Source organism: Liolophura sinensis, chromosome 10, assembly GCF_032854445.1.
Source record: "Liolophura sinensis isolate JHLJ2023 chromosome 10, CUHK_Ljap_v2, whole genome shotgun sequence".
Classification (NCBI taxonomy): Eukaryota; Metazoa; Mollusca; class Polyplacophora; order Chitonida; family Chitonidae; genus Liolophura; species Liolophura sinensis.
In genome coordinates, this window is record NC_088304.1 from 1,913,865 (window position 1) to 1,927,945 (window position 14,081).

Below are 14,081 nucleotides of genomic sequence, written 5' to 3' on the forward strand. Positions count from 1 at the left end.
TTGAACCCCTTACTTCATAATAAAGTCCATAAATGTAAGTTACTCGATGCTTTCAATCTGTACATACAGCTTGTGTAGTTGTAGCGGCCTAGAATGTATAAGGCCTAATACAATACCTGACTGAAATAAATCCATCATAAAAAGCCCTTTTACAGAGTAAAACAGTATAATACAGCCGTTGTTAAAATTTGTATATAATTTCAGGCAAAAGAAAACAAGATATTGGAACAAACGTAACATTTAAGAGTGACAAAGAACATATTCTAGTTGGAGCAATATTCTTCTGTATTTGTTAACTGATAAACCTGTTTCTCTTTCATAATTACTGTAATTTAACCTTTTCACATGTTTGCAAGTTGTTTAGTTTTGTCTCCAAAATCAAATTGTAAGTCAGTATAAATCTGACTGAAAGCTGCTCTTTCATGAGTGAAAAGGTTTGAATTAAAGTAAAACCATTGAGTTCCACTGGTTTTAATCAGATATGTGTTTTCAAAGTATTTCAGTTTATATGTACTCTAGATGTGCTAACTTTATTTTTCACCAGATACCGTGAATGTTCATTAGGTGTTGTTCAAGCAGTGTCAGTGCATGTACTCTAGATGTGCTAGTTTTTATTTTTCACCAGATACCGTGAATGTTCATTAGGTGTTGTTCAAGCAGTGTCAGTGCATGTACTCTAGATGTGCTAACTTTATTTTTCACCAGATACCGTGAATGTTCATTAGGTGTTTTTCAAGCAGTGTCAGTGCATGTACTCTAGATGTGCTAGTTTTATTTTTCACCAGATACCGTGAATGTTCATTAGGTGTTTTTCAAGCAGTGTCAGTGCATGTACTCTAGATGTGCTAGTTTATTTTTCACCAGATACCGTGAATGTTCATTAGGTGTTTTTCAAGCAGTGTCAGTGCATGTACTCTAGATGTGCTAGTTTTATCTTTCACCAGATACCGTGAATGTTCATTAGGTGTTTTTCAAGCCAGTGTCAGTGCATGTACTCTAGATGTGCTAGTTTTATTTTTCACCAGATACCGTGAATGTTCATTAGGTGTTTTTCAAGCAGTGTCAGTGCATGTACTCTAGATGTGCTAGTTTTATTTTTCACCAGATACCGTGAATGTTCATTAGGTATTGTTCGAGCAGTGTCAGTGCATGTACTCTAGATGTGCTAGCTTTATTTTTCACCAGATACCGTGAATGTTCATTAGGTGTTTTCAAGCAGTGTCAGTGCATGTACTCTAGATGTGCTAGTTTTATTTTTCACCAGATACCGTGAATGTTCATTAAGTGTTTTTCAAGCAGTGTCAGTGCATGTACTCTAGATGTGCTAGTTTTATCTTTCACCAGATACCGTGAATGTTCATTAGGTGTTTTTCAAGCAGTGTCAGTGCATGTACTCTAGATGTGCTGGTTTTATTTTTCACCAGATACCGTGAATGTTCATTAGGTGTTTTTCAAGCGGTGTCAGTGTATGTACTCTAGATGTGCTAGCTTTATTTTTCACCAGATACCGTGAATGTTCATTAGGTGTTTTTCAAGCAGTGTCAGTGTATGTACTCTAGATGTGCTAACTTTATTTTTCACCAGATACCGTGAATGTTCATTAGGTACTGTTCAAGTAGTGTCAGTGCATGTACTCTAGATGTGCTAGGTTTTATTTTTCACCAGATACCGTGAATGTTCATTAGGTGTTGTTCAAGCAGTGTCAGTGCATGTACTCTAGATGTGCTGGTTTTATTTTTCACCAGATACCGTGAATGTTCATTAGGTGTTGTTCAAGCAGTGTCAGTGCATGTACTCTAGATGTGCTAACTTTATTTTTCACAGATACCGTGAATGTTCATTAGGTGTTGTTCAAGCAGTGTCAGTGCATGTACTCTAGATGTGCTAGTTTTATTTTTCACCAGATACCGTGAATGTTCATTAGGTGTTGTTCAAGCAGTGTCAGTGCATGTACTCTAGATGTGCTAACTTTATTTTTCACCAGATACCGTGAATGTTCATTAGGTGTTTTTCAAGCAGTGTCAGTGCATGTACTCTAGATGTGCTAGTTTTATTTTTCACCAGATACCGTGAATGTTCATTAGGTGTTTTTCTCAAGCAGTGTCAGTGTATGTACTCTAGATGTGCTAGCTTTATTTTTCACCAGATACCGTGAATGTTCATTAGGTGTTTTTCAAGCAGTGTCAGTGCATGTACTCTAGATGTGCTAGTTTTATTTTTCACCAGATACCGTGAATGTTCATTAGGTATTGTTCGAGCAGTGTCAGTGCATGTACTCTAGATGTGCTAGCTTTATTTTTCACCAGATACCGTGAATGTTCATTAGGTGTTTTCAAGCAGTGTCAGTGCATGTACTCTAGATGTGCTAGTTTTTATTTTTCACCAGATACCGTGAATGTTCATTAAGTGTTTTTCAGCAGTGTCAGTGCATGTACTCTAGATGTGCTAGTTTTATCTTTCACCAGATACCGTGATGTTCATTAGGTGTTTTCAAGCAGTGTCAGTAGCAATGTACTCTAGATGTGCTGGTTTATTTTTTCACCAGATACCGTGAATGTTCATTAGGTACTGTTCAAGCAGTGTCAGTGCATGTACTCTAGATGTGCTAGCTTTATTTTTCACCAGATACCGTGAATGTCCATTAGGTGTTTTTCAAGTAGTGGTCAGTGTATGTACTCCTAGATGTGCTAGTTTTATTTTTCACCAGATACCGTCAATGTTCATTAGGTGTTTTCAAGCAGTGTCAGTGTATGTTACTCTAGATGTGCTAGCTTTATTTTTCACCAGATACCGTGAATGTTCATTAAGTGTTTTTCAAGCAGTGTCAGTGCATGTACTCTAGATGTGCTAGTTTATTTTTCACCAGATACCGTGAATGTTCATTAAGTGTTTTTCAAGCAGTGTCAGTGCATGTACTCTAGATGTGCTAGTTTTATTTTTCACCAGATACCGTGAATGTTCATTAAGGTGTTTTTCAAGCAGTGTCAGTGCATGTACTCTAGATGTGCTAGTTTTATTTTCACCAGATACCGTGAATGTTCATTAGGTGTTTTTTCAAGCAGTGTCAGTGCATGTACTCTAGATGTGCTGGTTTTATTTTTCACCAGATACCGTGAATGTTCATTAGGTACTGTTCAAGCAGTGTCAGTGCATGTACTCTAGATGTGCTAGCTTTATTTTTCACCAGATACCGTGAATGTCCATTAGGTTGTTTTTCAAGCAGTGTCAGTGTATGTACTCTAGATGTGCTAGTTTTATTTTTCACCAGATACCGTCAATGTTCATTAGGTGTTTTTCAAGCAGTGTCAGTGTATGTACCCTAGATGTGCTAGCTTTATTTTTCACCAGATACCGTGAATGTTCATTAGGTGTTTTTCAAGCAGTGTCAGTGCATGTACTCTAGATGTGCTAGCTTTATTTTTCACCAGATACCGTGAATGTCCATTAGGTGTTTTCTCAAGCTGTGTCAGTGCCGCATGTTAACCAAGTACAGCGTGGTGTCTTACATGCCTAAATCCAGACGAGACTCCCACAGTGAATTGCATGTACTAGTGCCCAAGGTAAATGGCCAAACACTTCGCTCCAAAAATTGCATTTCTGGCAAATAAATTCCAAATTCCAACCCAAATCCGCCCCCCCACCCAAAGACATTCTCTTTATCTTGTAACCAAATCTTTAACACACCTTTCTAAGACCAATAGAACTTTCAGAATAAGGGTAACATTAATCACAGGTGAAATTTTAGGTCATTTACCCTACACCGTTGCTTTCCTTTCTTTGGGAATGTATAGACAGTTCAAGATAAGGTACGTGTACTTAGCCACATCCACCGTGTTGTTCTAGAATTTCAGACTGAGCCAGGACCATCCCATAATAGGAGAAAGCGGCCCCGAACCAGGACAGCCATAGCTGCAAGGTCGTCCTCCTGTACACCCCATGAAACAGGTCCTTGACGTGACCTCTACTTGTCTGGAGATCAAGACACTTCATTCAGTAAGTTATAATGACATTGTTTTCAGGTACTAATTGTCACTTTTTGCTTTATGTCAACTCTTCTAACAACACCCTAGAAATATACAGTCAGAAAAATATTTTCTGAAAATATAACAATAGGAACAGCTACACTGTGCTTCTTCTGCAAAAAAAATTTATTTATTTATTTATTTGATGGTGTTTTACGCCGTACTCAAGAATATTTCAGTTATACGACGGCGGCCAGCATTATGGTGGGAGGAAACCGGGCACAGCACGGGGAAACCCACGACCATCCGCAGGTTGCTGGCGAAGAAAAAAAAATAAAAAAAAAAGAAATTGGTTGGATTTCTGCGTTTTTCCATATTGAAGAACTATAAATCTGGTATATCAGAAGCACAAATAGACCTTAAATTTTTATGGCATTTTAAATGCCAACATGTAAGTTATTCTAAATTAACAAAATTTTAAAACATTAAGAAAAAAACTTACATGGCCTTATGCGATGGATGAATCAATTAAGACTCAAGCAAAATGTGTCACATAAAAAATGCTAAACTTGGGGTGAAATACAGTATTCACTGACCGTTTTTGTCTCAATGAGCTTCCCTGGAGGTAAACTTGACCTGTTCCACCTAGCGGCTTTTTGTAAAATACTCATGGCGTCCTGTTTCCTGCCAGCAGCCACCAGGAAACGAGCCGATTCGGGCAAAAACTACAACAGATTATTTCATTTATTTATTTGATTTGTCTTAATACCGATCCGCAGGTATTATGGTGAAAAGGGAAACCCACAGCCATCAGCAGGTTGCTGACAGACCTTGCCACATACTACTGGAGTGGAAGCCAGCATGAGCTGGACTTGAGCTCACAATAACCACATTGGTGAGAGGCTCAAGAGTTATTTTGCTGTGCTGACACACAACAAACTGGAATCAAATCTTTCTCCAGGAAGCACTCACTTTGCAGGCAAAGAAATCTTACAAACCACAAATCACTAATAATTGTGATCTTATTTTGAGATTACCGACTTATCACAATGCTATACAAAGTGTAGTACAAAATGGTCACTAGCTGGAGAAAAAACATGGTAAAGTCTACGTGAAAATTTCACGAGTGTTTTCACAATAAAATTCCATGATATTATGAGTGATTTGCTGTAACTTAGAGAGGAGTGATATGCATGAAGGCCATTACTGGCCAAAATGCTACACTGTGTAAAATACATTCTCGATATCTGTGAGAGTAGAGAAAGGGTTTTGCAACTGAAGCAGAGAGAGGGACACCACTTCCCCACAGGACTTTTTACTCTTCCCTGGGGCAGTCAGGTTTATTTAATCACTTTAGGCTGTTAAAAGAAACATGAAGGGACTGATGTGTTACATTGTGTCCCATAATACAAAATACATAATAAACAAAACCACGCCCCAAAACAGACCTTTATCTGTAACAACACTCACTGTATCTATTTTTACAGCTACATAATATTAATATTTTAATATTATTATTATTATTATGTATTAATATTAATATTTTTATTTTTTGTTTTTCAACTTTTAAGTTTGGTGTGTAAAACTTGCACTTTTTCTGATAAGAAATTAATCAAACTTCACAAAAAATTTGGGACTACAGTAAACAAGTATAAGGTGAACAAATCAATCAATATCATGCAAAATGTGTCACGTGAAACAGGCTATACTTTAGGAAACCTACAGTATACAGCTAAAAGAACAAGTAATATTACCCATAAAACAGAGGAATGTTTTTTAAAATCGGATTTAACTTTAAAATCTCGAAATCTTCAAATCCTGTTAGTTTCTCAGATGACACTCACCCAGAAAATGACAAAGCAGAAACATTGTGGCAATGCGGACAAAGCCACGTGCCATCTCCACCCCAGTGTAGGCATGACTAATGCCGCCAGCATCACCTCAAAACACACCCCCGTCGCCCAGAATACCTGAAACAGCAACACAGCAGGCTTCTTATTCAACACGTATGTTAAATGTCCTAAAATTTCACACACACAAAAAAAAAAATTGAATTTTTAGCATGCAGATAAATGTTATAAAATTCTACTTTTGGTGTAGAATCATAGCTTGCAAACAAACCTCAAAACACCTTTCTAAGATCAACAGAACTCTGAATCAGACAAAGTGTGTAACTTAAATCCGGGACGAAATTTTAGGTCATTTACTGTAATCACTGAAATTGATTTGATTTGATTTATTTGACTGGTGTTTTACGCAGCACACAAGAATATTTCGCTTATACGACGGCAGCCAGCTTTATGGTAGGAGGAAACCGGACACAGCCCGGGGTAAACCCACGACCATCCACAGGTTGCTGCCAGACCTTCCCACACTGGGCTTGAACTCACAGCAACTGCATTAGTGAGACTCCTGGGTCATTACGCTGCACCAACGCGCTAACCAATGGGTAAATGAGAAAAGGTAAACCCACGACCATCCACAGGTTGCTGACAGACCTTCCCACACTGGGCCTGAACTCACAGCAACCACATTAGTGAGACTCCTGGGTCATTACACTGCACTAGCGCGCTAACCAATGGGTAAATGAGAAAAGGTAAACCATGACCATCCACAGGTTGCTGGTAGACCTTCCCACTTACGGCCGGAGAGGAAGCCAGCATGAGCTGGACTTGAACTCACAGCAAACACATTGGTGAGAGGGTCATTTTACTGCGCTAGTGCGCCGACCAACTGAGCCACGGAGGCCCCTACTTATTGAATGGTCTTTAACAAGCAGAAGGCTGTGGATTTATTTACTTCCCAAATGCAAAACTGGGAACTTGGGTCTATCAATCTATCTGTTGGTCAGTCTATTGGTTTGTCTGCCAGCTGGTTTGTCTGCCAGCTGGTTTGTCTGCCAGTTGGTTGGTCTGTCAGTTGGTTGGTCTGCCAGTTGGTTGGCCTGTCAGTTGGTTTGTCTGCCAGTTGGTTGGCCTGTCAGTTGGTTTGTCTGCCAGCTGGTTGGCCTGTCAGTTGGTTGGTCTGTCAGTTGGTTGGTCTGTCAGTTGGTTGGTCTGCCAGCTGGTTGGCCTGTCAGTTGGTTGGTATGCCAGTTGGTCGGTCTGCCAGTTGTTTGATCTGTCAGTTGGTTTGTCTGTCAGTTGGTTGGTATGCCAGTTGGTTGGCCTGTCAGTTGGTTGGCCTGTCAGTTGGTTTGTCTGTCAGTTGGTTGCCTGTCAGTTGGTTGGTCTGTCAGTTGGTTTGTATGTCAGTTGGTTGGTCTGTCAGTTGGTTGGTCTGTCAGTTGGTTGGCCTGTCAGTTGGTTGCCTGTCAGTTGGTTGGTCTGTCAGTTGGTTTGTCTGTAGCTTTTTTTGCATCATAACCAGAACTTTTTGTTTGTTTGCTGCTACTGCTAATTTGTACTTGTTTTTATTTGTCACACCTGCGGTCTGTGTATTATCCTCAGTTTACATCAGCTGATCAAAGATTATATGGTAAATATTCTAGGCTAAAAAAAAAATTCACCATGTTCTACTTTAAACCAACAGATGAGAGAAATGATTTTCATTTGCACAAGCAGTGACACACTCTCTTTCTTAATCATTTTAATATGCAAATGAGAATTACAAAAACAGAATCAAAGATAATTAATCAATGGATACTCTCCTTTATAGGAGAGACAATAGCAGAACCCAGTACAGGAGAGACAATAGCAGAACCCAGGACAGGAGAGACAATAGCAGAACCCAGGACAGGAGAGACAATAGCAGAACCCAGTACAGGAGAGACAATAGCAGAACCCAGTACAGGAGAGACAATAGCAGAACCCAGTACAGGAGAGACAATAGCAGAACCCAGTACAGGAGAGACAATAGCAGAACCCAGTACAGGAGAGACAATAGCAGAACCCAGTACAGGAGAGACAATAGCAGAACCCAGTATCAATTGTCTTTCTTAACCAGTCCAAAATGGCTGCCTTTCATTAGCAGATGTACTCACCGAATGAAATGTCAAGAGTTTTGCTCTGTATTTGGACGGCAAGTATTCAACTAGAAGAGTGAAGCTGAAATACACAATAATTGAAAATCACTTATTACAATACTGGGAAGCCAACAAGATATTTCTGATCTGTTAGAAAAATGGATGCATCCAAATGAATTGCCTATGGGTTGATCATCGCAATATATTCAAACAGGTAACTAAAAAAATGTGATGAAAAATGTATGCACATCTAAATCATGTACATGTGACAAAAAATTATAATAAAATATAATGTAAAAAGATAAAAATATAATATATATATATACTGATTCCTGATTACTTGTCACGTTTCCATAGGGATTAAGTCTCATGTTCATCACAGCTTTCACCCTGTCAAAAATGTCCATATGCTGAAGGATGTTTGAAGGGAGGCAACTCAACACAACTTACCCCTGAGTGGCTCCACCTATGTTAAATCCGACAACGCATCTGAGTATTAACAACCAATAATATGTTGGGCTAAATGTGGTTAAGAGCCCAAAGTATCCAATACCTCCACTCACCAACAACACTACCTGTAAAAAACACAGATTTTTGTCAAAATTTACATTCTCCACCTAAATCAATGGCACAGATGAATTACTGGTAACAGTTATTACATTTTACAGGTTACTGGATCAGACGAAATTGTTGGTTTTCACAGGTTGGGAGATAAAGCAAAAACTGGTACTGATGGGCTCTCATATTAGTCAGGATATTTTTAGCACAAAACAAAAACAACTAAAATGAGACAGCGAAGGAAGGTTGGTATCTTCAAATTTACAGCATACTCTGAAGCATATGCAAGCTGTGTACATAGTAGTTGTTCTTAGTGGTTGTTTAATGGCGTTTCCATTCTAATGAATGATGCACACCAGAGCTATGTACATGACGCCTTTTAGAAATTCAACCCCAAAATATGTCAGCTTCACAGTCCATTCATAATGAATGAATAATTATGATCCAATCAGAAAAATCTACTTACGGAACGTCGTCCATATTTATCTGCCATGGAACCGTAAAATGGAGAGCCTAGAAACATTCCAATGAACACCACCTGTGGGAACGAAAAGGAAGAGCTAAGTGAAATTCATTACCGTGAATTCCTACCCATGCCCGCTACAGGCTGTGAATTCCTATCCATGCCACCTACACACTGTGTTAGAGCAATGGCATTCATTACCGTGAATTCCTACCCATGCCACCTACAGGCTGTGTTAGAGCAAATGGCATTCATTACTGTGAATTCCTACCCATGCCAGCTACAGGCTGTGTTAGAGCAATGGCATTCACTACTGTGAATTCCTACCCATGCCAGCTACAGGCTGTGTTAGAGCAATGGCATTCATTACCGTGAATTCCTACCCATGCCAGCTACAGGCTGTGTTAGAGCAATGGCATTCATTACTGTGAATTCCTACCCATGCCAACTACAGGCTGTGTTAGAGCAATGGCATTCATTACCGTGAATTCCTACCCATGCCAGCTACAGGCTGTGTTAGAGCAATGGCATTCACTACTGTGAATTCCTACCCATGCCAGCTACACACTGTGTTAGAGCAATGGCATTCACTACTGTGAATTCCTACCCATGCCAGCTACAGGCTGTGTTAGAGCAATGGCATTCATTACCGTGAATTCCTATCCATGCCAGCTACACACTGTGTTAGAGCAATGGCATTCACTACGGGCATTCCTACCCATGCCAGCTACAGGCTGTGTTAGAGCAATGGCATTCATTACCGTGAATTCCTTCCCACAACAGCTGCACGCTGTGCTACAGCAATGGGATTCAAACAACATACTACAATGTGAACAAGTGCCACCTACATATAGTCGACACTCCCAATTTTCCAGTCTGCTGTGTGTGTAAATACTGTGTTTTCTTGTGGTAGGATGAAACCATGCTGCCTTATATTCCCAAGGGTTGCTAAAGGCATTAGACATGACGCCCCACCCAGTCTTATTATACTGACACCGGGCCAACCAGTCCTCTGTCCTTACTCTACCCTCTCAGTACTGAGCACCAAGCGAGGCAGCAAAAAGTATTCTTTTTAAAGTCTGGTATGACCTGATCCGGGTTTGATCCCTGGTCCCTCTATTTTGAGATAGACGCTGCAACAACTAGGCTGAGAAAGTAGCTGTGCATAGTTAACGACTGCATTGGTGACAGGATGGCGGGCCATAATGGAAAGTGGTGTTAAACAAAATGATTACTGGTGTTGTCAGCTGAAGATGACACCCTCTTCCTGTTGCAGTCTTTCATTTATTGAAGGTAATCCTTCACACAAGATTTGGATTTGGTTCGGGGATGCCCTACTTTCTCTTTACACAGAACTCATAATCTCAATGAATTATTCTCTCTGTGGAAAATAGCAGCAGACTTTGATATCTGAAAGTCGAAAATCCTGGAGTTGCTTGGTTCAGAGCTGGCACCAGACTGTCATGTCTATGTGAATGTGACTCGCCAAAAGCATACTTCAGTCACCAAATGATCACCGTCGTGTCTCGTTGCTGATGCAATATAATGATTTAAGCCAGTAAAAATTCCTATGATTTTATCATTACAGTTAGCATTAAATTCTTTTGCAAATCTCGGAATTGTTTCTCCATCTATTTATTTTCATTGATATTTATCCTCCATAGTGAATTGATTTATTTATTTATTTGATTGGTGTTTTACGCCGTACTCAAGAATATTTCACTCATACGACAGCGGCCAGCATTATGGTGGGTGGAAACTGGGCACAGCCCAGGGAAACCCACAACCATCTGCAGGTCGCTGGCAGACCTTCCCATGTACGGCCGGAGAGGAAGAGAGCATGACAATAGTGAATTGAAGCAGTGAGGCTGTTTTTATACCAATAAGCTAAAAACAAAAAAAAAAGCTGTTGTATTTTAAAAAATATATACACTACAATAAGCCAGAAAAAACAGACTTTTCAGAACAGTTCAATACTCCAATGCACTGTGTGACAATTGTTTGGTTAGTCAGAGGATGCCCTGGTTTGTAACCACATCAAACAATCCAGTGACTTTTTTTCTGCAAAGGTTCAGGGAGCGAAAGTAGGAACCTCTGAATACATATGGAGAGCTGATAGGTACTTCAACATGTGTATTTACCGTTGTCACTATGGCAACCTGATACTCCTGTAAATGCCACTCACACCTCACAGCAGGGGAGAGAACTGCCAACAACATCATCTCAAAAGCATCAGTAACCTGCAAGTACAAACACAGCAGTTCTGGAGATGTCAAACTAACAGGGCTATTGCCTGTTACGATCTCCAAACACTGACATACCAGCAGACATAAACACCCTGGAAGACTACTCCACTCCATCTTATTCCCAGACATATTTGGTGAAAATCAAACCCTGTGGTTCCAGAGCTACTAAGGCCACACCAATTTAAATTGTCGTTATACAGGCAGAATAAATTGTTGTTTTACAGAATAAATCTTTTTCTCAATGTCAGAGAAGGATATAAAAATAAAATTTCAACATAATATAATTTATGGAAAACGTGGACTATCCCAGCAATTTCCTGTGAGACATGTTTACATGATCGGAAAGCCTTATAAAATAAAAAAAAAGATCATAAATATATCATGATCGGACAAACTTAACAACTTAACCCACAAACAAAAATGGTGTTTCCTAAGCAGACAAGTGAACACAGAACATCACAAACACTGTCTGTCTCTTGCAACACAATATAACAGAGATGTAACAACATGAAACTTTGAAAATGGCAGTAGGACCACTGGGTAACATCCTATTTAAAGGTGGAGAAGACATGAAAATTATGGGAAAAGTTTAGATGAAAAAGTGTGAAAAGTTTTCATTGTTAACATGGTCTTCACATTTTCTTTGATTTTTGTCGACAGCGAAAAAGACATTTTTGGGACCACCTACTGAAATATAGTGTCTTTACATAGTGTTCTACATGAACATGTGATGGAAGTCTAATAAATACATTTGTCCCAGGATTTGGTCTTTTCAGTTAACAGTTGTGCTCAACTGGACTTTCATCATATTTATATGTTTAATATATTCATAAATACTATCATAATTTGCATTTGGATATACACAACAAATTTACATTCAAATAAACTTTTTAGACATGTATTACATTCTCATTTTGAAATTTATTATAAAATTACAGCTAGTCTCACGAGGTGCTCTCAAACAGCCACCATACAAAAAGAAACTAATCAGGGAAAATATTAAAGACCATATTTGCAAATACATGTAACTTTTCAAGCTCTTTCTTCTGGTATTTGCATCATATTCATTCTTCTTGCTCCAACTCTTACGCCATTTTCCACATTTAAGTGTCTTAGCTCAGTAGTCAGTTGAACCATACCACCACAAAAAGTGGTGAAGTTTCACAATCTCCAACACAACTCACCGTGAGGAGCCCCAGATTACAATAGAGAAGCATCTGGAAACGGCCGAATCCGATCTTCTCGACAGCCTCTTCCACGGTGAACGTGGGCCCTTGAGTGTCTTCCACCCCATTCTCCTGAGTGACATCTTCCATGGCCACACCCCCATCCTGAAGTGGTTCCAAGTCATCCCCTACAGAATGGGATTATTTACTTATCTGACTGTAGCTTAGCGCCATACTAATGAATATTTCACTTATACAATGATGGTCAGCTTTACAGGTGGAGGAAACCAGAGTGTCTCACATAAACCATCGACATTTGGCAATTTACTGATGAACTTTCTCACAGGTGATGTACAGATAAGCACACCATATCACTGTTGTTGGAAGACAAGTGGTTTTCAACACATGTTAGACTGTGTGAACAGCTACAAGCAGGAGTCGTTGATGGCTTATTGTCCCGAATACAGACCTGGCATATCTGGCATCACGTGCATGGCCCGAAGGTGGCTGAAACGTACATTAAGAATGGGTGTATGTCCATTATTGACATACACTGCAACATGAACACAGAGATGGCAATGTGGTATTCATACACATGGCCAAGTGGTATTCACACACATGGTAACATGGATTTAGAGATAGCAATGTGGTTTTCATACACATGGCAACATGGTATTAACATACATTGCATCATGGATATAGAAGGAGCAATGTGGTATTAACATACATGGCAACATGGAAATAGAGGGGGCAATGTGGTATTGACATTCATGGCAACTGTGAAATAGAGGGGGCAATGTGGTATTAACATTCACGGCAACATTGGAATAGGAGGGCGAATGTGGTATTAACACACGTGGCAACATGGATATAGAGGGGGCAATATGATATTAACATACATGGCAACATGGATGTGTAAGGAGCAATGTGGTATTAACATATATAGAAACCTGGAAATAGAGGGGGTAGTGTGGTATTAAAACACATGGCCACACGGACATAGAGGGGGCAATGTGGTATTAACACATCTGGGAACATGGAAATAGGGGGGGGGCAATGTGGTATTAACATGTATGGCAACATGGAAATAGAGGGGGCAAGGTAATATTCACACACATGGCAATGTGGTATTAACATGTATGGCAACATGGAAATAGAGGGGGCAAAGTAGTATTCACATACATGGCAATTTGGTATTAACATGCATGGCAACATGGATATAGAAGAAGCAATGTGGTATTAACATACATGGCAACATAGAAACAGAGGGGGCAATATGGTATTAACATTCATGGCAACATGAATATAGAGATGGCAATGTGGTATTAACATACATGGAAACAAGGATACAGAGGTGGCAATGTGGTTACAGATTACGGCATGGATGTAGAGGCGGCAATGTGGTATTTACATATGTGGCAAAATGAAAATAGAGGTGGCAATGCGGTATTAACAAGCATGGCAACATGGATATAGAAGTAGCAAATGTGATATTAACAAACATGGCAGCATGTGGTAAAAGAGAAGATCCATTATGCTGTAGGAAACCCTCATAAAGATATCATGTAGTATGTAAATGGCAAAATTAAAATAAGCGATGTGGAAATAGGAGTGGCAATTCACCTGTGTTTAATTATCATGGAACAGTAACAGATGCGAAACTGCAGAATGGACATCCAGGAAAATATGGTACAGCAAGCAGTAATATCCACTAAAGTTGGA

At 39.5% G+C, this 14,081-nt stretch overlaps 1 protein-coding gene across 1 annotated transcript in view; it reads right to left on the minus strand.

Moving 5' to 3' along the window:
* Positions 1-14,081, minus strand: part of LOC135476368 (putative transporter SVOPL) — a 45,354-nt gene that overhangs the window by 5,874 nt on the left and 25,399 nt on the right. Inside the window, 8 exon segments of the mRNA XM_064756367.1 lie at positions 3,825-3,969; positions 4,559-4,687; positions 5,807-5,932; positions 7,945-8,008; positions 8,377-8,501; positions 8,951-9,022; positions 11,089-11,187; positions 12,378-12,547. Of these exon segments, the coding sequence (XP_064612437.1) occupies positions 3,825-3,969; positions 4,559-4,687; positions 5,807-5,932; positions 7,945-8,008; positions 8,377-8,501; positions 8,951-9,022; positions 11,089-11,187; positions 12,378-12,547 (930 nt within the window).